This window comes from Hypanus sabinus, chromosome 25 (assembly GCF_030144855.1).
Source record: "Hypanus sabinus isolate sHypSab1 chromosome 25, sHypSab1.hap1, whole genome shotgun sequence".
Classification (NCBI taxonomy): Eukaryota; Metazoa; Chordata; class Chondrichthyes; order Myliobatiformes; family Dasyatidae; genus Hypanus; species Hypanus sabinus.
Genome location: NC_082730.1, coordinates 15,208,579 through 15,235,132, shown reverse-complemented (window position 1 = coordinate 15,235,132; position 26,554 = coordinate 15,208,579). Strand labels below are relative to the sequence as shown.

The 26,554-nt window shown below is 40.3% G+C and overlaps 1 protein-coding gene across 2 annotated transcripts in view; it reads right to left on the bottom strand.

The window, feature by feature from the left end:
* Positions 1–26,554, bottom strand: part of LOC132381038 (Fc receptor-like protein 5) — a 74,782-nt gene that overhangs the window by 8,125 nt on the left and 40,103 nt on the right. For both annotated transcript variants that reach the window (XM_059950151.1, XM_059950150.1), the window contains 3 exons: positions 12,636–12,956; positions 4,930–5,250; positions 411–462 (listed from right to left, as the gene is read on the bottom strand). In XM_059950151.1, the coding sequence (XP_059806134.1) occupies positions 411–462; positions 4,930–5,250; positions 12,636–12,956 (694 nt within the window). The remainder of the gene's footprint in view (positions 1–410; positions 463–4,929; positions 5,251–12,635; positions 12,957–26,554) is intronic.

The following is a 26,554-nucleotide window of genomic DNA, read 5'->3' as shown; positions in this document are numbered from 1 at the left end:
CAATCCACTCCTTATAAATCCTTTTGCATCTCCTCAAAGTTAACCTTTCTCCAATCAAAAATCTCAAACCTGGGTCCAGTCCTATCCTTCTCCATAATTATATTGAACCTGATTGCATTGTGATCACTGGACCCGAAGTGTACCCCAACACATACCTCTGTCACCTAACCTATCTCATTCCCTAACAGGAGATCCAACACTGCCCCAGGGTAAGAAAATTACCTTTGATCTCAGGCTTGATGCCTGTATAAGAAAATCAGTTTCCAACACATCATTTCATTGAAGTTAATCATGTTAAATGTTTTTAATACCAGTTTCTCTCCCAACTGGATCAATTTGGAAAGAGAAGCAGTGAAACCACTCATAGAGGGAAACTTATACTTTACATTTTATCTGATGTAGATTCTTACCCTTGTGTAGTTGTAGATTCTGCCATAGTATTTTCACAGAAATGGATTGGCCCTGTTAAAAGAAAATCAAAATAAATTTTATCTGCTTTGTACTTGCAAAAACAAGAGAGCATAATTGTTAGACCAATGGGTACTTGATCACGGTGGACCAAAGGTGATCTGTTACTCAATACTCAATAATAAAGATTAAAGAGAGGTTTATTTGTCATATGTACATCAGATCACACAGTGAAATGCATCATTAGCAATAACAACCAACACAGAGTATGTTCTGGGGGAAGCCTGCAAGTGTTCCATGCTTCCAGTGCCAAAATGGCTTGCCTATGAATTACCAATACTTTCCCCATGTGCCTTTGGAATGTGAAAGGAAATCACTGGTGGTGTGGCGATGCTGCTAGGAACTTGAACTGAGGGAACTGTAATCCTAATCATAAGGGTAAAGTTCCAGCCAGGGAGCTGGCCTCTGCCAGCCATGGGGAGACCTCTTTCTGGAGCCCATCACACTCTGCAGGGGCGTGGTCATAACTGTTCATAGTATTCAGGGAGATAATGGTTCAATTACACTTTTTATCCAACAGGACAATGTGGGAAGTTTTCTCAATAAAAAGACAAAGTCTTTTAAAGCAATAAACAGAAAGTCAATGTACCCTGGGTGCCATGGTAACACAGCAGTTAGAGTGATGCGATTACAGTTCAGGGCATTCCAAAGTTCGGAGTTCAATTCTGCCACTGCTCGATAAGGAATCTCGGTATGTCCTCCCTGTGGAATGTGTGAGTTTTCTCCGGTTCCTCTGGTTTCCTCCCAGAATCCAAAGACTAATGAGTAAAGTAATTGGTCATTGTAAATTGTCCCATGATTCGGTTAGGGTTAATTGGGTTTGGCCGGGGTTGTTGGGGCAGCATGACTCAAAGGGGCTGGAAGGGCCTACACCATGCTGTATTGCTGAATAAATGAAGTGATGGAATCTCACTTCAGGTGTGGAATGGCAGAGAACAAAGAGGATGGGTAGAAGAAAGATTGAGATGGTCTCACCTGTTGTACCCATTTAGGGGCAATAAGCTTTTGAATTTGAAAGTGTATTCAATAAGCTGTTCCTCATTACAAACTCCAAATAAATGCTATCATTTGTACAATGTGTGTGTAAAATATATGTCTGGCTTTCTGTGTTTGCAGTAGTGACAGAAAACTCAACCATTCTCAGAAGCTGTCATAAAATTCTGGCAACAATTTTCTCTGCATATAATTTCGCTGATTTTCTTGCTGGTGGGAGAGTTCCCTACCCCTCCAGTCAGCACTCAGGTATTTAGAGAAATTTCTTCATTTCTGAAATATCTGTTCAAACTGCACAGAGTAATAGACTTAAGTTCAAGATCAGAATGATGATGAATATTCGCCTGGAATTGTCCCCATTCTGGAACCTGCAGCCTGTGATACATCCCTTTCAACATGAACTCCATTCATCCCTCAGGGGATATTTCATTATTAAAGAGATCCCCTCAGAAACTTTCAGATCATCAAGCGTGACTTTCAAAAGAAACTTGTGAATTAATTAGATCCAAGGAAATGTGTCATGTTCAGCAAAAGCTGCAAAGCTGAGTATTAGAAAAAGTTTAGAACTCAAAACCAAACAAAGCAATTGATTAAAGCATTGAAAATTTAGAAAATGAGAAGGTCTGTAGGGAATGTATATATTTATGTGAAAGCTTCAGTTGGTACATGAAGAGATTGTGAATTAAAACAATTAACAGACAGAGATGGGGGAGTTTATAATGGGCACAAAGAAACCCAAGAGCAATTCAGTACATTGGTTTTGCCTTTTGCCCTTCATCACACTTCCTAACACCAATGTCAGGCTAGTTGCTCATAAATTTCCTCTTTTCTCTCTACTTCTTTTTTAAAATAGAGTGGTTCGCTTCCCCTCAATCCATTGGAATTAGAAATGGCCAGCAATGTACCTACTTCTTTTTTGTGCCAATTCTCTATGTTCTCCTGGACGTAGAATATTAGAACCTGGAGATTTCTAGGAGAGTAACTGTTTCCCCATATCTTTTGATCTCTCTGCCTCTGAGAAAAATAACTCAATCTTTCTTAAATACGGGTTCACCACTTTCTGGTAGAAGGAACCTTTCCTAATCTCAGTCTTAAATGACTCACCCTTTAGATTATTTTTATTGTCCGGAGACTATCCTGTATTCCCTGGCATCAGAAGCATCAAACCTGAATTTGTATCAGCCTGCTAAAATATTGCAGATTTCTCTGAGATCACCTCTCAGCCTTCTAAACTGCAGCAAATAAAAACTTCATCAACCGAAACTCTGATCTTTTGTCACTTGTGACATTCCGGAAATCAGTCTGCCTCTGTCCAGAACAATAACATCTTGCATCGGACCAAAATTGCACACAACACCGGTTGCCTGAGATCAATTTTGGTGCTGAGCCAGGTTGGAATTGTCTGGAATGGACCTAATCGAGACATTGAGTTCTGGGCATGAGAGCTATCGAGGTGGCAGGGCCACGCGTCAGAGAGCAGGAACGATCGGCTCACCTATAACAAGAACATATTTCATTGGACCAAATCGGCACACAATTCTAGTAGCCGAGAGTGAGGAACAAGTTGATGTCTCACTGATTTAAGCTTTGGGCCAGAATAGAAAGTTTGGGTATAAATCAAATTGAGTCAGCAGGTCCCGAGCATGAGAGCACATCGAATGTCAGGGCCTGAGTGTGAGTGTGAGGAACAACATTCTGGTTGGCTGATTTAAACACGGAGCCAGATTGAAAAGTTCAGGGTGTCAAGGCTGGACATGAGGGACGGGCTGATGTGAGGCTAACTGCTCCGCAATGTTTACTCGTCTCTGCGCTGAACTGAGGCTGTGGCCTGCAACTAACGGGCTCTGAGATTGGCTGTGACTGGCTTCATGGCTGGGGACTCACTTGTATGAACTTCAGTGCTGCATGTCATTAGCATACTATTATTGTTTGATTCATTTGTTTATTTTTTGCACATTTGGTGTTTGATGGTCTTTTTTTTATAGGTTCTATTGGGTTTCTTTGTGTTGTGGCTATCAGGAAAGAGACAAATTTCAAGGTTGTATATGGTATACATCGATAAAAAATGATACTTTGAACTTTGGTCCCAACTGATAAAGGCTCTGTCTCAATGCAGTGTTTCATGCTTGTTCCTTTCCTTGGATCTTCGCTCTGAAAATCTGAATACAATTTGCATTCTTTATGCCCTGCTGCATCTGCATGTTTACCTTCAGTGAAAGATGTACAAGGACACCCAAAACTCATTACATTCCCCCTTTTTCCATTCTATTGCCATCCAGGTAATTATCTACATTCTTGTTATTGCCACAGTCTAAGCAATACTAATATTTTTTGCCCAAGTATTTTCAATTCACTGAATAGGGTAGGTAAGGCAATCCAAGCCCCAGCGGTTGAGTGTTTCAGTGGATCCAATGTAAACCTACCCTCTTCAATAATGTTTCTATCCTTGAAACTGCTCACCATAGAATTCACTTGAGCTCCTTTTTTCCACACTTCTGCTTGGAGACTCAGTGAACGAGGATGCATAGATTTTTGAGGTCACATTTCACAATCCCACTTGCCGGGAAAAGATATGTTGGCTTTCAGGACACAGACATTCACAATCCATGTGATTTCTGTACTTTTCATCAATACAACTGCTTTGATTTTATGATTCAGTCTATTTGCCATAAAATACAGAACAGATAGTTGCTTATAAATACAGGCAGAGCAAATGTGGATAAAAGTCTACAAGGAACATTGCCATGAAAAAGCTGCATCTATCATCAAGGACGGCTGCCATTCAGGCCATGTTTTCTTCACGCTGCTGCCATTGAGGAGGAGGTCTCACCCCACCAGGTTCAGAAACAGTTATTGCCCTTCAACCATCAGGCTGCTGAACCAGCATGGATAACTTCACTCACTTCAACACTGAACTGATTCCACAACCAATGGACTCACTTTCAAGGACTCTACAACTTATGTTTTCAGTATATTTATTTTTAATTTATAATTAATATATTTTTTTATATTTGCACAGTTTGTCTTCTTTTGGTTGTTTGTCCATCTTTGATTATAGGTAGTTTTGCATTGATTCTATTGTATTTATTTGTATCTACTGTGAACACCTGCAAGAAAATGGATCTCAAGAGTAGAATATAATGACATATATGTACTTTGATGATAAATTTACTTTGAACTTTGAAGTGGTTTATCTTGGAGGGACTATCTTAATTAATGGCTAGAAATATTACCAGATGAGACACATTCACACCCAGAATGTGAGAACAATTCTGAGGCAGGAGACCCTGTGGTGAGCGACTCAAGTTTGAAATGCTGTGATGAAAGGTTTTTCATTCTCTGAAAGGTGGTGACAACGTACACTCCACGCTCCTGAGTAAAGTTCCAACAATACAATATCCATCACACATCAGTCATTCAATTGTACTCCATTGACCATCATAAAGAATCAAACCCTCCACCACTTACCCGTGCTGTTGACTTCAATCACATTTCTGCAGGTGCTGACATTGTTGGAGATGGACACATTGACCATTTCACTGGACTTTTCTCCATGATTATTTGAGGCTTTGCAATAATACAGGTATTTTTTGTATTTTAAGGATTGACAATGTAGATCTAGTTTGTTGGTGTCAGAGATCTTTGAATCACCAGATGGCGTCTTTTCATACCAGGAGTACTGAATGGGAAGGGATCCATGGACAGACTCGCAGGACACTGACACAGAGTCCACACAACTTGGGCCACTTGTTGGTGGTGAAAATTGAAGCAAAGGAACAGACGGGGGCTCTGTGGAAAAGCATCAGTGAACATCTGAAAATCAAACACACTGAGGATATCAGCAGTTTTGTATGTCAAACAGAACCCACAAGTTTGGAATCTCAGCAGCTCCTATACCTCACCTTCACATGCTGCGTTTGTGAGTCCTATCTCCCCTTCCCCCACCGACACTCTGCAATCCCCTCTCAAGGGTCTTACTATCTTTCCTTTCAGTTAATCCTGACGAAGGGTCTTGGCCCAAAAGGTCGACAGTGCTTCTCCTTATAGATGCTGCCTGGCCCGCTGTGTTCCACCAGAATTTTGTGTGTGTTGCTTGAAGTTACAGCATCTGCAGATTTCCTCATGTTTGCCTAACAGTGTGACTTTGCTATGGCAACATTTTTGTGTGTCCTGGAAAACTCACCATAATTTGAAAGCAGGAAATTTTCAGATACATACAAAATTAATGGTGACCTTAAAGAGAGTGTATAATTGTGATTTGCTTTCAGTGACATACAGCAGCAATGAACCCATTAGTACTGATATCTATATAAAACCAACAAATATTCATGTCAGATCATAGACCATAATACCATGAAACATAGGAGCAGGATTAGGCCATTCCGTCCATTGAATCTGCTCCACGATTCCATCATGGCTGATTTATTATCCCTTTAAATCTATTCTCCTGTCTTCTCCCTGTATCCTTTGATGTCCTAACTAATCAAGTACCTATGAAATTCCATTTTAAATATACCCAATGACTTAACTTCCACAGCTACTTGTCACAATGAATTCCACAGATTCACCAGCCTCTGGCTGAAGAAGTTCCTCCTCATCTCTCTTTTAGAGGGTCATCCTTCTATTCTGAGTCTGTGCCTTCTGGTCCTAGATGCCACACTGTTGGAAACCTCTCTTCACATCCACTGGGCTTGGCAAAGCTCAATAGCTTTCAATAAAATCCACCCTCATTCTTCTAAACTCCAGCGAGTACAGGCCTAGAGCCATCAAATGGTGCTCATATATTCGGGGAGTTTGACGTCACTTGGAATTTAACAGATGTATTCCTTTAGAACTGATGTACAGAGAGTTCTCGGGGTACAAGTCCATTGCTCCCTGAAAGTGGCAACACAACTGGACATAATGGTAATGAAAGTATTCAGCATGTTTGCCTTCTTCATTCTACATGTTGGAGACTCAATCTGACAGGGCATTTTGTAGCTTCATAAAACTTTGTTTAGAGCACAATTAGAACATAATCTGTACTTCTGTTTGCAACCCAATAGAAAGGATGTGGATGTTTTTGGAGAGGGTGAATAGGTTCAGTGGGATGACACCTGGATTGGAGTGTGTTAGCTGTGGGCAGAAATTGGACAAACTTAGATTGTTTTCACTGGAGTTTAGGAGGCTGAGGAGCAAACTGATAGAGGTTTATAAGGTTAGAGAAATCAAAGATAGGGAGGATAGTCCAAATTTATTTCTCTGAGGTTAAAATATTGAATAATAGTAAATTGAATAATAGTTTTAAGGTAATGAAGGAAAGTTTAAAGGACATTTGTGAGACAAGTTTTTTTCATCCTGAGGATGGTGACTGCATGGGACCCATTGTCAGACCAACTGGAGGAAACAGAGATAAGAACTATATTTAAGAGGCTTCTGGACAAGGACATGAGAAGGCAGAGCTTGGAGGGATGTAGACCACATACTACAGAGTCATAGAGAATAGAAGCAGGCCCTTCAGTCCATTTAATCCAAGCTAAACCATTTAAGACTCGTATACCCAACAACCTGCACCGGAACAATTACACTCCACACCCCTACCATCCATACACCAATCCAAACTTATCTTATTGAAATTGAGCTTGCATGTACCACCTATTCTGACAGCTCATTCCTCACACTTCAGATAGTCTAACTGAGGAAGTTTCCCTTCATGTTCCCCTCATACTTTTCACCTTTTACGTTTAACCCATGACCACTGGTTGTTGTCCCACCCAATCTTTGTGGAAGAAGCCTGCCTCCATTAGCCCTTTCTTTACCCCTCATAATTTTGTGCACCTCTATCAACTCTCCTCTCTAGCGTCTACATTGTAAGTAACACAGACATAACCTAGTCAATCTTTCCTTATAGATAAGGTCCTCCAGACCTGGCAAATTATTTGTAAATTTTCACTCTACTTGTTCAACATTATTTACATCTCTTCTCCAGGTAGGTGACCAAAACTGCACACAATACTTCAAATTTGGCCTCACCGTGTTGTACAACTTCAACATAACATCCCATCTCATGTACTAAATACATTAATTTATGATGGTCAATGTGCTGAAAGCATTCTTTACAATCAGATCTAAATGTGACACAACTTACAAAAATTATTGACCAGTATTCCTTTTGGTCTACCACACTCCTCAGTGCCCTACCATTCACAGTGTAAGACCTACACTGGTTGGTCCTACCAAGGTGCAAAACCTCACACTTGTCTGCATTAAATACCATCTGCCATTTTTCAGCCATTTTTCCATCTGTTGCAGATCTCTCTGCAGGCCATGATCACATTCCTCATGGTCCAGTGCACCACCCCCAATCTTGGTGTCATCCACAAATTTGCTGATGCTGTTTACATTATTATCCAGATCACTGATACAGATTCAAACAACAATGGACCCAGCTCCAATCCCTGCGACACTCCACGAGTCACAGGCCTCAAATCAGAGGGGTAACTATCTAATACCACTCTCTGGCTTCTCTCACAAAGGCAATGTCTATCCAATTTACCACCTCATTTTGAATGCCGAGCAATTGAACTTTGTTAATCAACCGCCCGTGCAGGGCTTCAGTGAAAGCCTTGCTAAAGTCCATGTAAATAACATCCACTGTCTTGCCTTCATCCATTTTCCTGGGATCCTCCTCACAAACTTTATAAGATTGGTTAGACGTAAACTACCACTCACAAAGCCGTGCTGACTATCCTTATACAGTCCATGTCTATCCAAACATTATATACATCCAAACGCTTAGAATACCTTCTAATAACTTTCCTACAACTGATGTCAGAATCACTGCCCTAGAACTTTCTGGTTTATATTAAGAGGCTTGTTTAAACAGCAGAACAACATTGGCCATACTCCAGTCCTCTGGTACCTCTCCTGTCACTAGGAAGAGTTTAAATATGTCTGCCAGGGACCTGGTAATCTCTGCTCTTGCCTCTTGTAAAGTCAGAGAAAACACATTAGCAGACTTGGGGATATATTCAAATTGATTTGCCTCAGGACGACAAATACCTCCTCCTTTGACAGAGTGATGTTTCATGGAGTTCAGAGGCAGGAAAATGTGCTGAGCCTTCCATTGGAAATCAGTGTCCCATCAGTGAGTCAGACCTGCAGTGGATGAGAGCAATATGAGTGGGCTATCCCCACCCTTGCCCACTCCCCACAGGGATCTGCACTGCTGTGAAGACTCTGCATAGCCATGCTGCCCTGACTCCTCTCAGAGAAAAGATGAATGAGCTATTTCAGTGGAGACATCAAAACAGTCAATGAGAAACCTACCACCAGATACCTGTAGATGCACATCAAACACTGGATGATTGCCAGATGTTGTATTTCCACATCTGTAAACTCCTGTATCATTAGAGACAAGACTCTCCATAGTAACAGTAAATATTCCTTGGGTTGTGTTATCTCTGATTGTCATTCTTCCATACTGCTTATTTGTCCCATTTGTATTCATTGACAATGTGCATTGGCGATCCCACATATGGCACAAGTACTTTGTGTGTGAACAGTACATCGGTGCATAGTGACAATCGATTGTGATTGCTCTTCCCACAACTCCTCTTACTTTATATTCTGCCCATTAAGCACCTGAAACTGAGAAGTTTCTCAGAAAACGCACAGGTAAAAACAAATCAACACGGACATTCAAGATTCTAGATCGTTTCATGTTATTTACAGTACAAAGTTGTAAAGGGAAAGAAAGTTGTTATCACACTGGATCTAAAACCAAATATAAGAAATTTACTCATAATAATGAATAAAGATATTTTATTTAAAGCTGTTGCTGTGTTCTAAGGAATCTGCCACACTATCAATTGGTATAATTGAATTCCACATTGACTGAGAAGACAACAGCATCCACCTTCATCACTTGCTCACAGCTCTTCACAAGTAATGATTTTTATTTGATTGGAATCATCATTGTCACTGCTCACTAATGTCTCAGTGTGTTTCCACATTTCTGAGTCAATAGATTACTGATCCAGTCACATTCCAGACAGGTGAGCGTAAGGTCAGTGGTGGGTAAATTACTGGAGGTGATTGTGTGAGGCAGGATCTACTTGTACTTGCAAAGTAAAGATCTGATTTTGGATAGTGAAAATAATTTTATACATGGGAAAACCTCTGTCGAAAATATTTGACCCAGTTTTCTTTGAGAGGTGATCAAAGGAACTGATGAGGACAGGTCTTTAGAATTTAGCAGTTGAGTACCTTGTACAGTAGAGTGATCTGTAATGTGAGATCTCATGGTAAGCTCGCTGGATGGATACTGAATAGGCTTCGTGTAAGGAGTCAGATTGTGGTGGTGGAGTGTTGGTTTTCTGACAATGTCAGACTTTATCACCAGTGGTGTGCCATCAGGATCAGTGCTGTTAAGTGTTAATGACTCTTATTTGTCATCAATTTTAATAATTAGAATGATAATGCTGACAGCATGATTTCTATGTTATGGATGACACTGTAGTGGAGTGGACATGAGTTTTCTAAGTTTCCAAGAGGACATTGAAATTGAGCCAGTGTTCGCCCCAACACTCAGTGCCAGCAAGCTCCCCCCACCTGAGCCTGTCCTGTCTGCTTGCATTTGACCCGTCTTCCACTCTTCTCGGTACTACCATTGGGTTGAAGGTGCAGGAGACTTGGGTCCCACACCACAGGGTTCGTAAACAATTGTTGTCCTGCAGCAATCAGGGTCCTTGATTGGTTTCACACGCCACAGCTCTGAACTGACTCTGCAGCTGTGAACTCACTTTCAGAGACTCTGCACGTTGGTTTTTTGTCAGCCTTTGTTGTGTGTGGTTTTACATGGATTCTATTGAGTTTCTTTATTTTGTTGGCAAAGGTATAGTGGGTAATCACTGTCTTTATTCCAGGGTAGGGGAGTTGAAAACTAGTGAAAGGAAATTCTCAGAGAGCCTGGAGGGGCAGTGTTCTCCACACACAGCAGTACGTGTGTGGAAAAGGCTGCCAGAGGAAGTGTGAGACATGGGTACAAATACACTATTTAAAATACATTTGGACAAGTTCATGTACAGGGAAGTTTGAGAAGGATAAAGGCCAATTGCAGGGAAATGGGTGAAACTCAGGAAGACACTGAGGTCAGCATGGACAATTTGGGGTGAAGCTCCTGTTTCCATAACCTATAACTCTCTGACTCTGCGGCATTCTCTCTAAACTGGTACACACTTTTGAAAGGCTGATTTATTATCCCACTCAATTCCATTCTCCTGTTTTCTCCCCATAATCTTTGATGCCTTTCCTAAACAATAAACTATTAAGCTACACTTTAATTATACCCAGAGACTTGGCCTCAAAAGCCATGTATGGTATTGAATTCCACAGATTCAACACACTCTGGCTATAGAAGTTCCTCCTCATCTCTGTTCTAAATGTATGGAGTCTGTACATCCTCCATATGGACTGTGTAGTGTTTTCCCAGGTGGACCTGTTTAGTCCCACAGTCGAAAGACAGACTGATCAGGTGAATTGGTCTTTGCAGATTGCCCTGTCATTAAGTTACAGTAAATTGGGTTTGTCAAGGGTTCCTTTAGTGTTGTGGCCCAAGGGGCCAGAAGGACATACTCTGTACTCTATCAGGAAAGAAATAAAATAAAGTTATGTCCTTGCATTCTGAGGCTGATTTTACAGGCAGGATTTCCCCATCAGGGAACCATATTTGATCATATACTTCCAAGCACATCAAAATCTTGTTCATAATAATGGACTCTAACACCTTCCCAACTTCTGATATCATGCTAAAAGGTCGACAATTTCCTCTCTTTTGCCTCCCTCCTTTCTTAAAGAGTGGGGTAATATTTCCAACTTTCCAGTCCTCTGAACATTCAAGTGTCTAATTATTCTTGAAAGGTCACTACTAATGCCTCCACAATTTCTTTAAATAACTCTTTAAGAACCTTGAGGTGCCATCCATCTGGTCCAAATGATTCACCTACCTGCAGATCCCTCAGCTTCCCAAGCACCTTCTCCTTAGTAATAGCAACCTGTCAGGATCCAGTCCGGTCCGTAATCCACGTTCCGGGTCTCGATCCGGTCTGAGTGCTCCGGACTCCGGGCCTTACAGCTGTCCCTCTCGGCCCCTTTGATCCTGTTAAGATGATCCTGGATCAAGGAGGCACACCTGTGGCCAATTCAGCTGCAGGTGGTTATAAGGGGCCGTGGGACAGAGACAGGGCGGGTGGTCATTTTGTTCTGTATCCTGGTCTGCCCTGGTTGCTGGACTGTTCTGTATATGCTCTATCCAGTTGGTCTTGTTCCCCTGCTTCTCTCCTGTGCGCTGGTCCCAGCTTGCTACCCATTACCTCCATTGGGTGGAATCGGCTGGACTGCCACTGCCCGGCGGGGGTTCTGCCCCTCCTACTCGTTGCCTCTATTGGACAGGTCCGGCTGGACTGCTGCTGCCCGGCGGGGGTTCTGCCCCTTCCACCTATTGCTCCCTAAGGGTTGTGCCCCGTACCTACCCAGGTGTCCGCGACTGGCCCAGGCTTTTGTGTTCCCGCCTGGGAGGCAGCCCTGCCCGGGATCCCTGCGGCCCACCATGAGGAATCTGTCTGCCTGCCCCGAACTGTGGGATCCTTCTGCCCGCCTGCCTCATCTGAACTCTTGGATCCAGCCCCGCCTGCATTAACCCTTAAATGCCTTGGCATCCCCATCCTGTCCTCCTCCTAGTACTTCAGTGTCTGCGTCCTGCATTTGGGTCCATCCGGCCCCCCTTCCTGACACAACCACACTCAAGCGTGCCCCCTGACATTGCCAAATTTCCGTCATTCCAAACAAGATTTGCAATATTATAAGTTGATACTTTTGCTTTTATGAGAGTGTCACTGTCTCACAACTCAACACCTATTCTAGTCTTTTCAAACCATAGAGACAAGTATGAAAGGAATGCTCTCAATTTATCTGGACATGCAAGTACAACTATGTTTGAGATGCTCTACTTCTTCCTGGAGGAAGTGCCAGACTTAGCTGATCACTGCACTTCATTTACGCCTCACAGAGGCTGCAATGAGCAACTTGTACAAATGCAAAGAAATTCCTTACTCTCACTAAAAGTATAAGAGCAGCAGTAACAGAGTAACATAACTAAATATTTAAATGTATCCTCCCTTGAGAAGAGAACTTACTGGTGCCACTGATTTCTGTCACATAACTGCAGATCCCTCCGTTGTTGAAGACGGTCACATTAACCATTGCACTGGATCTTGCTCCAAGCCGATTCAAGGCTCTGCAGTAATATTGATGGTGTGTGTGGTTGAAGGATTGACAACGTAGAGTCAGTTCATTGGTATCTGAGATCTTTGGATGCCCAGATGAGGTTTGTTCATACCATCTGTACTGAATGGGAAGGGATCCCTGGAAGGACTCACAGGAAACTGACACTGAGCCCCCGAGACGTGAGACATTTGCTGGTGACAGATATCGAACCACAGGAACAGACACAGGTTCTGTGGGAAACAATTAAACATTCAGACTCTGAATGAGCATCTGTTAGTCAAACATTCTTCTGCCACTTTATTAGTTATAAATTTTCACGTGGTCATTAATGCAAATATCACAGGTGCGTTCGAAGACGGTAAGGATGGTAGACTACAGGCACCAATGGTGTACAAAGGCAGTTGAAAATCTAGTCATGAAGAAAAGAAAAGCTTATGAAAGATTTAAAAAACTAGGTAATGATAGAGATCTGGAAAATTATAAGGCTAGCAGGAAGGAGTTTAGGAATGAAATTAGGAGAGCCAGAAGGGGCCATGAGAAGGCCTTGGTGAGCAGGATTAAGGAAAACCCCAAGGAATTCTACAAGTATGTGAGGAGCAAGAGGACCAATCAAGTGTGACAGTGGAAAAGTGTGTATGGAACCGGAGGAGGGAGCGAAGGTACTTAATGAATACCTTGCTTCAGTATTCACTACGGAAGAGGATCTTGGTGATTGTAGGGATGACTTACCCTGGACTGAAAAGCTTGAGCATATAGACATTAAGCAAAAGGATGTGCTGGAGCTTTTGGAAAGCATCAAGTTGGTTAAGTCACCAGGACTGGACGAGATATACCCTAGTCTATTGTGGGAAGCGAGAGAGGAGAATGCTGAGCCTCTGGCAATGATCTTTGCATCATCAATGAGGATGGGAGAGTTTCCAGAAGATTGTAAGGTTGCAGATGTTGTTCCTTTATTCAAGAAAGGGAGTAGAGTTAGCTCAGGAAATTATAGACCACTGAGTCTTACTTCAGTGGTTGGTAAGTTGATGGAGAAGATCCTGCGAGGCAGGATTAATGAACATTTGGAGATGCATCATATGATTATGAATAGCCTTTGACAAAGCCATGTTGTGTCTTGAAAGCCTAATTGAATTTTTTGAGGATGTGTCTAAACATATTGATGAAGGTGAAGCAGTAGATGTAGTGTATATGGATTTCAGCAATGCATTTGACAAGGTACCCCATGCAAAGCTTAAAGAGAAAGTAAGGAGGCATGTGATCCAAGGGGGACCTTGCTTTATGGATCCAGAACTGGCTTGCACACAGAAGGCAAAGTATGGTTGTAGACGGTTATATTCTGGATGGAGGTTGTTGACCAGTGGTGTGCCTCAGGGATCTGTTCTCTTCGTGTTTTTTATAAATCACCTGGATGAGGAAGTGAGGTTTGGGTTGGTAAATTTGTTGATGACACAAAGGTTAGGGGTGTTGTGGATAGAGTCGAGGGCTGTCAGAAGTTACAGAGGGACATCAATAGGATGCAAAACCAGGCTGAGAAATGGCAGATGGAGTTCAATGCAGATAAGTGTGAGGTGGCTCATTTTTGTAGGCCAAATATGATGGCAGAATCTAGTATTAATGGCAAGACTCTTGTGTGGAAGATCAGTGGGGTCGTGGGTTCCGGGTCCATAGGATACTCAAAGTTGCTGCGCAGGTTGGCTGTGTGGTTAAGGCGGCATATGGGGAATTGCCCATCAACCGTGGGATTGAGTTGAAGAGCTGAGAAATAATTTTACAGCTATATAGGACACAGGTCAGACCCCACGTGGAACAGTGGTGGAGGTGGATATGATAGGGTCTTTTAAGAGATTCCTGGATAGGTCCATGGAGCTTAGAAAAATAGAGGGCTATTAGTAATCTGAGGTAATTTCTAAAGTACGTACACGTTCAGCACAGCATTGTGTGTCAAAGGGCTTGCATTTTTTTGTAAAATTTGTTTACAGATTGTCATGTACCACATACCAATTGTGTTACTGTAGTTTTTTTTTAAATCAAACTTCCTGCTGCCTTCTTCCTTATTTTTGTTTCGTTCATTTCTCTGAGGACAGACAGGTCTTGGTGTGATCTCTGAGATTAAAATGCTGTGGACATTGCTTTTTCTGCAAACACGAGGAAATCTGCAGATGCTGGAAATTCAAGCAACACACACAAAATGCTGGTGCAACACAGCAGGCCAGGCAGCATCTAAAAGGAGAAGCACTGTGGATGTTTCGGGCTGAGACCCTTAGTCAGGACTAGCTGAAAGGAAAGATAGTAAGAGATTTGAAAGTAGGAGGGGGAGGGGAAAATGCAAAATGATAGGAGAAGACTGGAGGGGGTGGGGTGACCCTGAGAGCTGGAAAGGTGATTGGCAAAAGGGATGCAGAGCTGGGGAAGGGAATGGATCATGGGATGGGAGGACTAGAGAGAAAGAAAGGGGGAAGGGAGCACCAGAGGGAGATGGAGAACAGGCAGAGTGATGGGCAGAGAGGGAAAAAAAAAGGAGGGGAATAATCTTACTCGTCCCATTCCGATATGTCTATCCATGGCCTCCTCTACTGTCAAGATGAAGCCACACTCAGGTTGGAGGAACAACACCTTATATACCGGCTGGGTAGCCTCCAACCTGATGGCATTAACATTGACTTCTCTAACTTCCATTAATGCCCCACCTCCCCTTCTAACCCCATCCTTGATATATTTAGTTGTTTCCCCCACAGATAAGGAGAAAAGAGGAACAGTGTTGAGCCAGGTGTGGTGCGAATATGTCCACGTGGAGAAATCCCCTGAGCAGGAACATCAGTTCTACCATTGCTGGAATCTGATTTCACTTTGCAGGGATCAGTGTGACAACCAACGTTATTGTCTTGAAATCAGTATCTTTCCTGGAACATTCCAGTGGGGCAATTAGTAAAGAACATTACTTGGTCTGGAGTCAAAGGTAAACCAGAGTGGGGAGGGATGAGAGATTTCTGTCCCCAAAGACCTTTCTGATCTAGATGGGATTTTGACAGTCTGGTAGTTGAAAATTATCATTATTGATATGTGGTTCATCATTATTATTATTAATACATCATTTTATAATTCTAGATATAATAAGTTGGATTTCAGAGCTCAATGTGTCCCAACAGTTACTGAAATCACACCTGGATCTCTAGACACTGAAGTACTAATGACCACTGTTGCATCACCTTCCAATTACATGTAGAATACTTGACAGGTTCAATATTTAAAATTTGCTTCAGATCCAAAGGGCACAGTTTCAGACATCATGAGGGGTCTCTTTGTGAAGTTTATAAACTTGTCTACACGCACACGCACACACACATGGGAGCATCTCAAATGAAATAGCTGGGATCTCTGTGGACATTTGAATGGCTGGCATGTTCTGGAGTAATTGAAAGGTCAACACTGCCGCTCTCCCTCAGTACTGCAGTGGAAGGTCAGCCTTGGGTTTCTGCTCAGGACTCTGGAGTGGGAAGTGAACCCACAATGTACTGACACAGGGGAGAGAGCACTGACACAGTAACAGCATTGACTGCACTTCAGACCAAAATCATTGTCTGTGGTGTCATGGACCACATGCTGGACATGACCTGGACTTGTTATTACCGTCATGTTCAAAAATATTTGATTGCATTAAGATGTTCCTTTCCCCTCAAATCTGAAAATGGTGCATTGTGGGCAGAGAAATATGTAAGAGGAGTTATGGGAAGAATGATCACAATCGATTGTCAATCCATCTGTGTTGCCCACTTGTTTCCACTAAAATTGAACACTGTTGAATCCATCTATGGCACCAATACTTTGTGTGTGAGGGGAACATTGCTTCATAGTGACAATCGATTGTGACCGCTCTTCCCAGAAGTCCTCTTACAGATTTCTCTGCCCACAATGCATCTGAAACTGAGGGAGGCATTTTTAGATTTGAGAGAAAAGGAGCATTGTAATGCAAAAATATTTGGGAACGTGATGATGAAAACAGGTCCAGGTCACGTCCAGTATGTGGTCCATGACACCACAGTCAATGATTTTGGTGTGAAGTGCAGTCAGTGCTGTTGCTGTGTCAGTGCTCTCTCCCCTGTGTCAGTACATTGTGGGTTCACTTCCCACTCCAGAGTCCTGAGCAGAAACCCAGGGCTGACCTTCCATTGCAGTACTGAGGGAGAGCGGCAGTGTTGAACTTTCAATTACTTCACATTATGCTGCCTTTGAAATGTCCACAAAGATCCCAGTTAGTGTGTGTGTGTGTGTGTGTGTGTGTGTGTGTGTGTGTTCAAGCAAGTTGATAAACTTCAGAAAGAGACCCCTCATCATGTCTGAAACTGTGTCCTCTGGATCTGAAGCAACTCACACTCATCAGGGTCTGGCAGTATGTACGGAAATGAATAAACTGTTGACATTTCTGATGAGTGTCTCTGCTTGAAACATCAACTGTTGATTTAATTCCATAGATGCTGCCTGACCTGCTGATTTCCTCCACCATTTTGTATATGTTGCTCTTGTTGTCCAGCATCTGCAGAATCTCTTCTGTTCCTGTTCTAATATTGGTCAGACAAATGTCATTGAGCATCAGAGAGTTATACAGTATGGGAACAGGCCCTTCAGCTCAACTCATTCACATTGACCAGCCTGAGCTAGTGCACCTGGTTGTATTAGTCCCATTTCCCTTTTCTATATACGTGCTGGCATAGAAATCTTTTATTCATTTTTACTGCACCCACTTCTACCACTTCCTTGAGCAACTCATTCCATATACCCACTACGCTCTGTGTTAGAAACATTCTCCTTAGATTCTTGTTATATCCTTCCCCTCTCTTCCTTTACCTTTAGACCAAACCACTATAGAAAATAATACTGTGAACATCCACATTATCAATTCCCCTCGTGAATATCTATTCCTCAATAAGCTCAAACCCTCAGCATCCTACCCTCCATAGAAAAAAAACTCAGCCTACCCAGCCTCTCCTACTAACTCAACACTTCCAGTCCTGGCAACACCTTTTTGTAATCTTTCCAGCTCAAGGGCATCCTTCCTGCAGCTTGGAGACCAGATCTACACACAATACTCCAATTGTAGACTCCCCAATTACTTGTACAGCTGTAACATGATATCCTAACTCGTTCTCTATCCTCTAAACAATTAAGGCGAGTGTGTCAAATGGTTTTTTCACTACCATGTTTAACTCAGAGCACTTTTGAAGAGCTTTGTACTTTCAACACTTAGGTCTCATTGTTCTTACAACACTCTGCAGTCCCAGCCATTTACTGTGTAACCCTGTCCTTGTTTAACTTCTGAAAAGTAACACTTCACTATTGTCCAGGTTAAATTCCTCTTCCATTTCCCAGCCTACTTTTCCTGTTGAAAAATGCTGTTGTATTATTAGATAAATTTGTTCATAATTTTCATTTCACCTACTAATTTAATAACCTGCCTGTTACATTCTTATCCAAATTGTTAACATAGATAACGAGCAACAGTGGCCCCAGCAGTGATCACGGCAGCACACCACTGCTCACAGGCCTCCAGGATGAAAAACAACCCTCCAGCACGACTTTCTGATTCCTATCACTAATCCAGTTTTGCATGTGATGACTGTGAAAATGTTATATAACACAGGACCTAATGTTACAAATGCATAATTCCCTGAAAGTGAAGACACAGAGACTGGGTGGTGAAGATGATGTTTGGTTTGCTTACAGTCATTCATCAAGGCAATGACTTCAGGAGTTATGCTGTCATTTTACAGTTTAGAAGAGACAGGTTTGAAAGCACTTGCAATAGTGTGTGTAGTTCTGTGACCTGTGTGCAAAGGATGTAATTAAGTTGGAACAGATGCAGAATAGATTCACAAGGTTGTTACAGAGACTGGAAAGTTTTCATGTAGAAAGAGAGCAGATAGGCCAGGGCCTTTTTTCTTTGAGTGTTCAAGTTTGAGGGGTGTCTTTACAGAGAGTAATTAAGGTGTTCAACCTAAGCTTGTCATAGATGGAGGTGGAAGTGGCAATAAGGTCTCATTAACTAAAAAGTGCTCCAAATGGTGTATGTCTCTAACAGCCTCTGATAACAAAGTCCAACTCTTGGCCTTCAAGCGTCGCTTTGCTGCTAGGCCCAGTGGAACTGTTTCTATTGACAAGAGAAGGGACACAAGCGGACCACTGGTGCCTCAAAACCAGTTACTTTTGCCAGGTGGAGCTCATCAGCCTCGGTTGGCAGTCTGCTTAAGAGAAGGAAAACTGATTTTAATCCTCCACTGCCTTGAGGCCATACCCGCCCACGGGAAAGGTTACGGGAATAAACTATGAGGAAAAAATCTGAAGCCAGGATTACTAAGACTATTTGATGTTGTTTACAACTTTACTCGGGCAACCTCTGCAACGACACTGGTGCCAAGCTGTATTGGTGCCTGCTCTTCCCTTTGACTACATCAGTGACATGGAGAGGGGGAACTCGCTGCATGGACAACAGCCGGTTCTTCAAATCTTGCCACCCAGGCTTGAGAGGACACAGACAACCAGAGGGGCAAACTCATGATGCCCTGGGATCGATGGCTGACTACTACCAGATCAGAGTCATTTTTCCCAATATAAGGGAGTCTGAACTCTGTACAAGAGTACACAGTTTTAAAGTAGAAGGGAATAGATTTAAAAAGAATCTGAACCACAACTTTTTCACAGAGGGTGGTGTATGGAACAAACTACCAGAAGCAATAGAGCACAACATTAAAAAACATTTGGATGGATAGATTGATTGGAAAGATTTCTGGGCATGCACATGAAATGTAGAACAACAACAATAGTTCAAGTAGACAACTTGATGAGCAAGCTGGGCCAAAAGGCCTTCCTCAGTGATGTAAAACTCCATGACTCCAAGGCAGAAAGACAAAAATAAGTATTGGATTCCCACCAGCTTAACATGTGTTCTTGGCAAAATGCTGGAGTCTGTAATGTAGGAATTATTATTTAGTGATTTAAAGCAGCTTAGTCTAATCAAATGAAGTCAAAATGGTTTCTGGAAGGTTAAATTATCTTTGAGGCATTTATTAGCCTTCATGATACTTGGAGAGGTGTGGTAGCATGGATTAAAAACCAACTATTGATTCAATAAAAAGAGTCAAAAAAAAAAGAATCTTATTCATACTCAGAAGATGGATATCATGAACTACTTGAAGGATCCACGTTTAAAAGTTTCCTACTTGGTCCTCAAGATTTACTTAAATAACTTGGAGAAAGCAGATTGTCAGATGTACAAATTTGACTATAGGAACCATGAATCGGATTTCTGTCTGATGCTATTGTATTCTGTATGGTTCTTATGAGTTCTGGTAATTTATCTCGAGGTTTGTGGTGTGGTAAAGACAAACTTGTATTCAGGCTTTGAACTAAACTAAAGCAACTAACTAGGTCAGAGGGAGTGAACCGGTGATGATATAATTTTTTGTTGATCACTATTTCATAATTTCTCTGATTCGGTTACACTAATTTCAAATATCACTGAACAAGGTCATTTGTTTTACTGTTTTAATATTAATGAATCAAAATACTTTCTTTGACTTGGAACATAGTTACTTGGAAATGCATTATACAGCATTGAGTCCTTCACTCTGAGTTTTTGGTTTGTTTTCAAGTAACCTTTTCAAGATGCCTACTGGTTGTTGATGGAAAAACAGCTTTTTCTAGCTTCTCCTATCTTACTTACTTTGCTGTTTCCAAGAAACTCACATTCATAAATGTGATAATTTACACCTCTTCAGTCATTGGAAAGAACATCAACTTTAATTCATCCTTTCAGGCTAAGTCTTGCGGTGTTTTGATTTTTATAGATAATATAGTTTCTTTTGTTCAACACAAAGTAGTGTCTCATAACAATGGACATTTTGTTAAAGTATCAGGAAATCTAGATAATAAATTAATGGTGTGCCCTGAATATTGATGATCCAGGGCTTTTTGAGCTTTTTTTCGCTTTTACCTGATCTAAGTATTTACTCATTGGTCTTGGGTGGAGATTTTAATTGTTGGCTAGACCCAGTATTAGATTGACCATCTTCTAAGCTAACAATACTTATTAAATCAGCCTTGTTTATTCAATCTTTTCTAATGAAGTGTGATATTGTTGATGTCTGGCATTTCTTACATCCAATAGATAAAGAGTACTCATTTTCTCCCCTTGTGCATCATACATTTGCTAGGATTGATTATTTTTTACTGACAGCCAATTGATTCCTTTACTTCAATCCTGTGAATACAAAGAGATTGTTGTTTCAGATCCATGCTCCTGTGTACTTATCTTTAAATCTCCTTGGTTTCCTTCAAATAAACAGATTTTGGCATTTTAATCCAACTTTGCTATCAGATAAGGATTTTAAAAAATTTTGGGAGACAAATAATTCTTTTATTTTGAAGAGAGTACGCTGGAAGAGACTTCAGGTCTCATTATATGGGATGCCTACAAGGTTTATATTAGAGGACAAATTATTTCTTATACTACGAGTGTTAAGAAAAAAAGCTAATAAAGAGTAAATTGAACTAACTAATCATTTGAAACAATTAGATCAAAAATATGCCTTGGCTCCAGAACCTGCTTTACATAAAATGCATGTTGAAATTAAAACTAAATATGATCTTCTTTTCACATATCCAATTGAAACTCAACTCCTAAAAGATAAAAGTCAATTTTATATTCATGGAGCCAAAACAGGTAAATTATTGGCTAACTAGTTAAAAACTTTTGAAGTTAAATGGCAAATTAAAGAAATCTGTAAAGCTAATGGTGATAGGACAACTGACCATTTAATAATAAATGATACCTTTAGAGAATTTTACTCTAAATTGTATAGTTCTGATTCTCCTAAAGATAATATTGTAATGAATAATTTCTTAGATCAATTAAACATCCCTACACTTTCTGATGTTAAACAAAAACAGTTGGATCATCCTATTTCTTATGAGGAAATTGCTGAGGCTGTATGTTCATTGCACTCGGGGAACGCTCCAGGTCCTGACTGTTTTTCTGGAGCATTTTATAAGGATTTTTCCTCATTGGTTATACCTCATTTTTATTTAGTCCTTTCAGACTCCTTTAAATTGGGTAGGCTGCCATAATATTTATATGAAACTTATTTTGCTTATTCTTAAAAAGAATAAGAACCCAACTGAATGTTCTTCATATAGACCTATCTCCTTACTTAATGTTGACACAAAAATTCCATCCAAACTTCTAGTTTGTAGGATTAAAATTATTTTACCATCTATTATTTCTGATGATCAGACTGGATTTATTAAAAATCAATATTCCCATTTGAATATTTGTCATTTATTAAATGTTATTTATTCTGTTTCTAAAGAGATATTGGAATGTGTAATATCCTTAGATGCTGAGAAACCCTTTGATTGGTTTGAATGGAATTACTTATTTAAAATGTCAGAAAAATTTAATTTTGGACCCGATTTTATTTAATGGACTAAATTACTTTATTTATCTCCCTCTTCTCGCATTCTAACTAACTTTCAGAATTCCAAAACATTTAAACTTCAACATGGAACTAGACCAGGTTGTCCCTTGAGCCCTTTGCTGTTTGATCTGGCTTTAGAACCCTTTGCTATTGCTCTCCGAGAATATAAAGATATCACTGGTATTTTAAGGAGAGGTATTACTCACAAGTTTCGCTTTAGCTGATGACCTTTTGCTTTATATTTCTAATGTTGAAACTTCATTACCTTCCATACTTTCCTTACTCTCCTGTTTTAGTCAATTTTCAGGATATAAACTAAATTTTCAAAAGATTGAACATTTTTCTTTGAATAATTTGGTATCAGTTAATACTAACCTTGCTTTTAAAATTGTAAGAAATCAATTTACTTATCTGGGTCTAACAATTACTAAGAAGTATAAAAACTTATTTAAAGAACATTTTTTTACCTTGCTGAATTATGTAAAAAGGGCACTATCAAAATGGTCGCCACTTTCATTATAGACAATAGACAATAGGTGCAGAAGTAGACCATTCGGCCTCTCGAGTCTGCACCGCCATTCTGAGATCATGGCTGATCATTCACTATCAATACCCAGTCCCTGCCTTGTCCCCATATCCCTTGATTCCCCTATCCATCAGATATCTATCCAGCTCCTTCTTGAAAGCATCCAGAGAATTGGCCTCCACCGTCTTCCGAGGCAGTGCATTCCACACCTCCACAACTCTCTGGGAGAAGAAGCTCTTCCTCAACTCTGTTTTAAATAACTGACCTCTTATTCTCAATCCATGCCCTCTGGTACTGGACTCTCCCAACATCTGGAACATATTTCCTGCCTCAATCCTATCAAATCCTTTAATTATCTTAAATGTTTCAATCAGATCCCCTCTCAATCTCCTCAATTCCAGCGTGTACAAGCCCAATCTCTCCAATCTCTCTGCGTAAGACAGCCCTGCCATCCCAGGAATCAACCTAGTGAATCTACGCTGCACTTCCTCAATTGCCAGAATGTCCTTCCTTAAACCTGGAGACCAAAACTGTACACAATATTCCAGGTGTGGTCTCACCAGGGCCCTGTACAAATGCAAAAGAACATTCTTGCTCTTGTATTCAATTCCCCTTGTAACAAAGGCCAACATTCCATTTGCCCTCTTCACTGCCTGTTGCACTTGCTCATTCACCTTCATTGACTGGTGAACTAGGACTCCTAGGTCTCTTTGCATTTCTCCCTTACCTAACTCTACACCATTCAGACAATACTCTGCCCTCTTGTTCCTGCTTCCAAAGTGGATAACTTCACATTTATTCACATTGAATGACATCTGCCAAGTATCTGCCCACTCACTCAGCCTATCCAAGTCTCCCTGTATTCTCCTAACGTCCTCTTCGCATGTCACACTGCCACCCAGTTTAGTATCGTCAGCAAACTTGCTGATATAGTTTTCAATGCCCTCATCTAAATCATTGACATAAATCGTAAAGAGCTGTGGTCCCAATACAGAGCCCTGTGGTACCCCACTAGTCACCTCCAGCCAGTCTGAGAAACACCCATTCACTGCTACCCTTTGCTTTCTATCTGCCAACCAGTTTTCTATCCATGTTGAAACCCTGTCCCCAATGCCATTTTACTCACCAATCTCCTATGTGGCACCTTATCGAATGCCTTCTGAAAATCTAGGTACACAACATCTACTGGCTTACCCTCATCTAACATTCTTGTTACACCCTCAAAAAACTCCAACAGATTAGTCAAGCATTATCATTGATTGGCCAAATTAATTCTATTAAAGTGAATATCTTGCCTTTTTTTTAAATACCTGTTTTAGGCCTTACATGTATTTATTCCTAAATCTTTTTTTGATTCTCTTGATTCTATCATATCTTTAGATATATGGAAAAATAAACACTCGACTAAATAAAATTCATCTTCAAAAAGCTAAAAAGAATAGAGATTTAGCTTTAACAAATTTTAGGTTTTATCACTGGGCGTTCAATATATGGAACATCACATTTTAGTTATATTAACTGGAAGTATTGACTGGTTTGGGTTTCTTTAGAAGCTAACTCTGTTAATAAATTTTCTATCAGCTCTCTTCTTGGATCCTCAATTCCTTTATTTTTTAAGTAAACTAACTGATAGTTTTGTAGTTAAATATATTAAACATACTTTGAGAATTTGGGTACAATTTAGAAAATATTTTGGTTTTTCAGATTTTCTCTTTCCAGTCCCATTTTTTCTATTTTTTTAAACCTTCTATGACTGATGTAATTTTTATAGATTGGGGTAGACTGGATCTTAAATGCTTCCTGGAGTTATTTGTTGGAGGAAGTCTCTTTTCATTTGAGTAGTATTCAACAAAATATTGCTTACCAAAAACCCATTTTTTTGATATTTACAAATTAAAGACTTTCTGCGATCTCAATTACATACATTTCCTAAAAGTCCTGATAAGAATTTAATAGATGTAATTTTTAATTTGAAAACTTTTCATAATGTATCAATATCTATTATTTATGGTATGATGTTGGGAATGAGAAACATTCCTTTAGACAAAATTAAAAATCACTGGAAACAAGATTTACAGACTTCAATTTCTGAGAAAACTTGGAATGAAATTTTTAAATTGGTTAATATCTCATCGTTGTGTGTCAGTCACTCCCTCCTAAAATTTGAAGTGGTCCATATGGCCCACATGACTAAAGATAAACTGTCTTGTTTTTATTCGGATATATCTCCCTCTTGTGACAGATGTAACAATGGAGAAGTTTCATTAATTCATCTGTTCTGGAAATGTCCGAGTCTTGAAAAATATTGGAAGGAAGTATTTCAAACTTTTTCTGTACTTTTTAAAGTAAATTTTAAACCAATCCTTTTGATTGCATTATTCTGTATTGTTGGAGGAAAAGATATTATCTTGGAGACACCTGACTTGCACATTTAGCTTTTATTTCTCTTTTTGCTCGAAGGACACTGTTGCTTTGGTAGAAGGATGTTGCTCTGCCTACTCATACTCAATGGCTAAGCAATGTTATGTGAATTTAGAGAAGATTCGTTGTTCAATTTCTGAATCAGGTCAAGCGTTTCTAACATTGTAGGGACCTTTTTGAATTATTTTCAAAATCTTTGATTTGTTATCAAGTGCGGATGTTGGCTAATAATATGTTTTACTATATGATAAGGATTTGTTTTGCTTTTTTCTTTCTTTACCAAAGAACTTTTCTTGGTAGTGGGTTTAGATTTTTTTTGGTATAATAAAATTATTACTTATTAATATTACAATTCAATTTAATTTACATGAATATGAGGTAATGAGACTATAAGTGTGATTCACATATATTGTAATTGATATCTGATATATATCCTCCTGTTCTCTGTATTCTTTTTTGTAAGAGATCAATACAAATATTTAAAAAAGAAAGAAAAGTAAACACGACATTAGCAATGACATAATTATGTGTGGTTTTATGATGATAGCAGGGCTCCCCAACTGTATATAGATAGATGAATGTGGAGCCAAGACATGGTCAATGGGACAGTATGAGGTTATGAACCTCAATATAAGGAAGCTAAAAACAGACTGTTATCCACAGTACATTTTAAAAATTGCAAATGCGAGAAACAGGCATGCAGGTGTCTTGTAAACAAATTGAAAAAATGTTTTTGCATGACAGTTTGTAAGAAGAGCAAATGGTGTACAGTCCTTTATTGCATGAGGTTTGGAGTTTCATTAGAATGAATGGATGTGGATGTTTAGGAGAGGGTAAATGCTTTGCTATAAATGTACATAAACAACATCCACTGCCTTCCCTTGATCCACTTTCCTGGTAACCTCCTCGATAAAATCTGTAAGTTTGATTAGACATGTACTACCACACTTGAAGACATGCTCACTATTCTTAAGCAGCCCATGTCTATCCAAATATGATCTCTCTATCCTGTCACTTAGAATAGTCACTGCCCTACAATTTCTTAATTTATGCTTAGAGCCTTTTTTAAGCAGCAGAACAACATTGGCTACTCTCTGATCCTTGGGTACCTATCCTGTTGCTAAGAATAGTTTAAATATGTTTGTAAGGGCCCAGGTATTTTCTGCACGTGTCTCCCATGAGGTCCAAGGGAACACCTTAGCAGGCCCTGGGGATAGATCCTCAGGATAGCAAAGGCCTCCTCCTCTGACAGTGTCATTTCATGGAGTTCAGAGGCAGGAAAATACACTGAGCTTTCCCCTGGAAATTGATGTCCCATCAGTGGGTTAGACCCTACACTGCGTGAGAGCAACATGACAGGGGTTTCTTTACCCTTGTCAACTCGCTGCAGGGCTCTGTACTGTTGTGGAGTGTC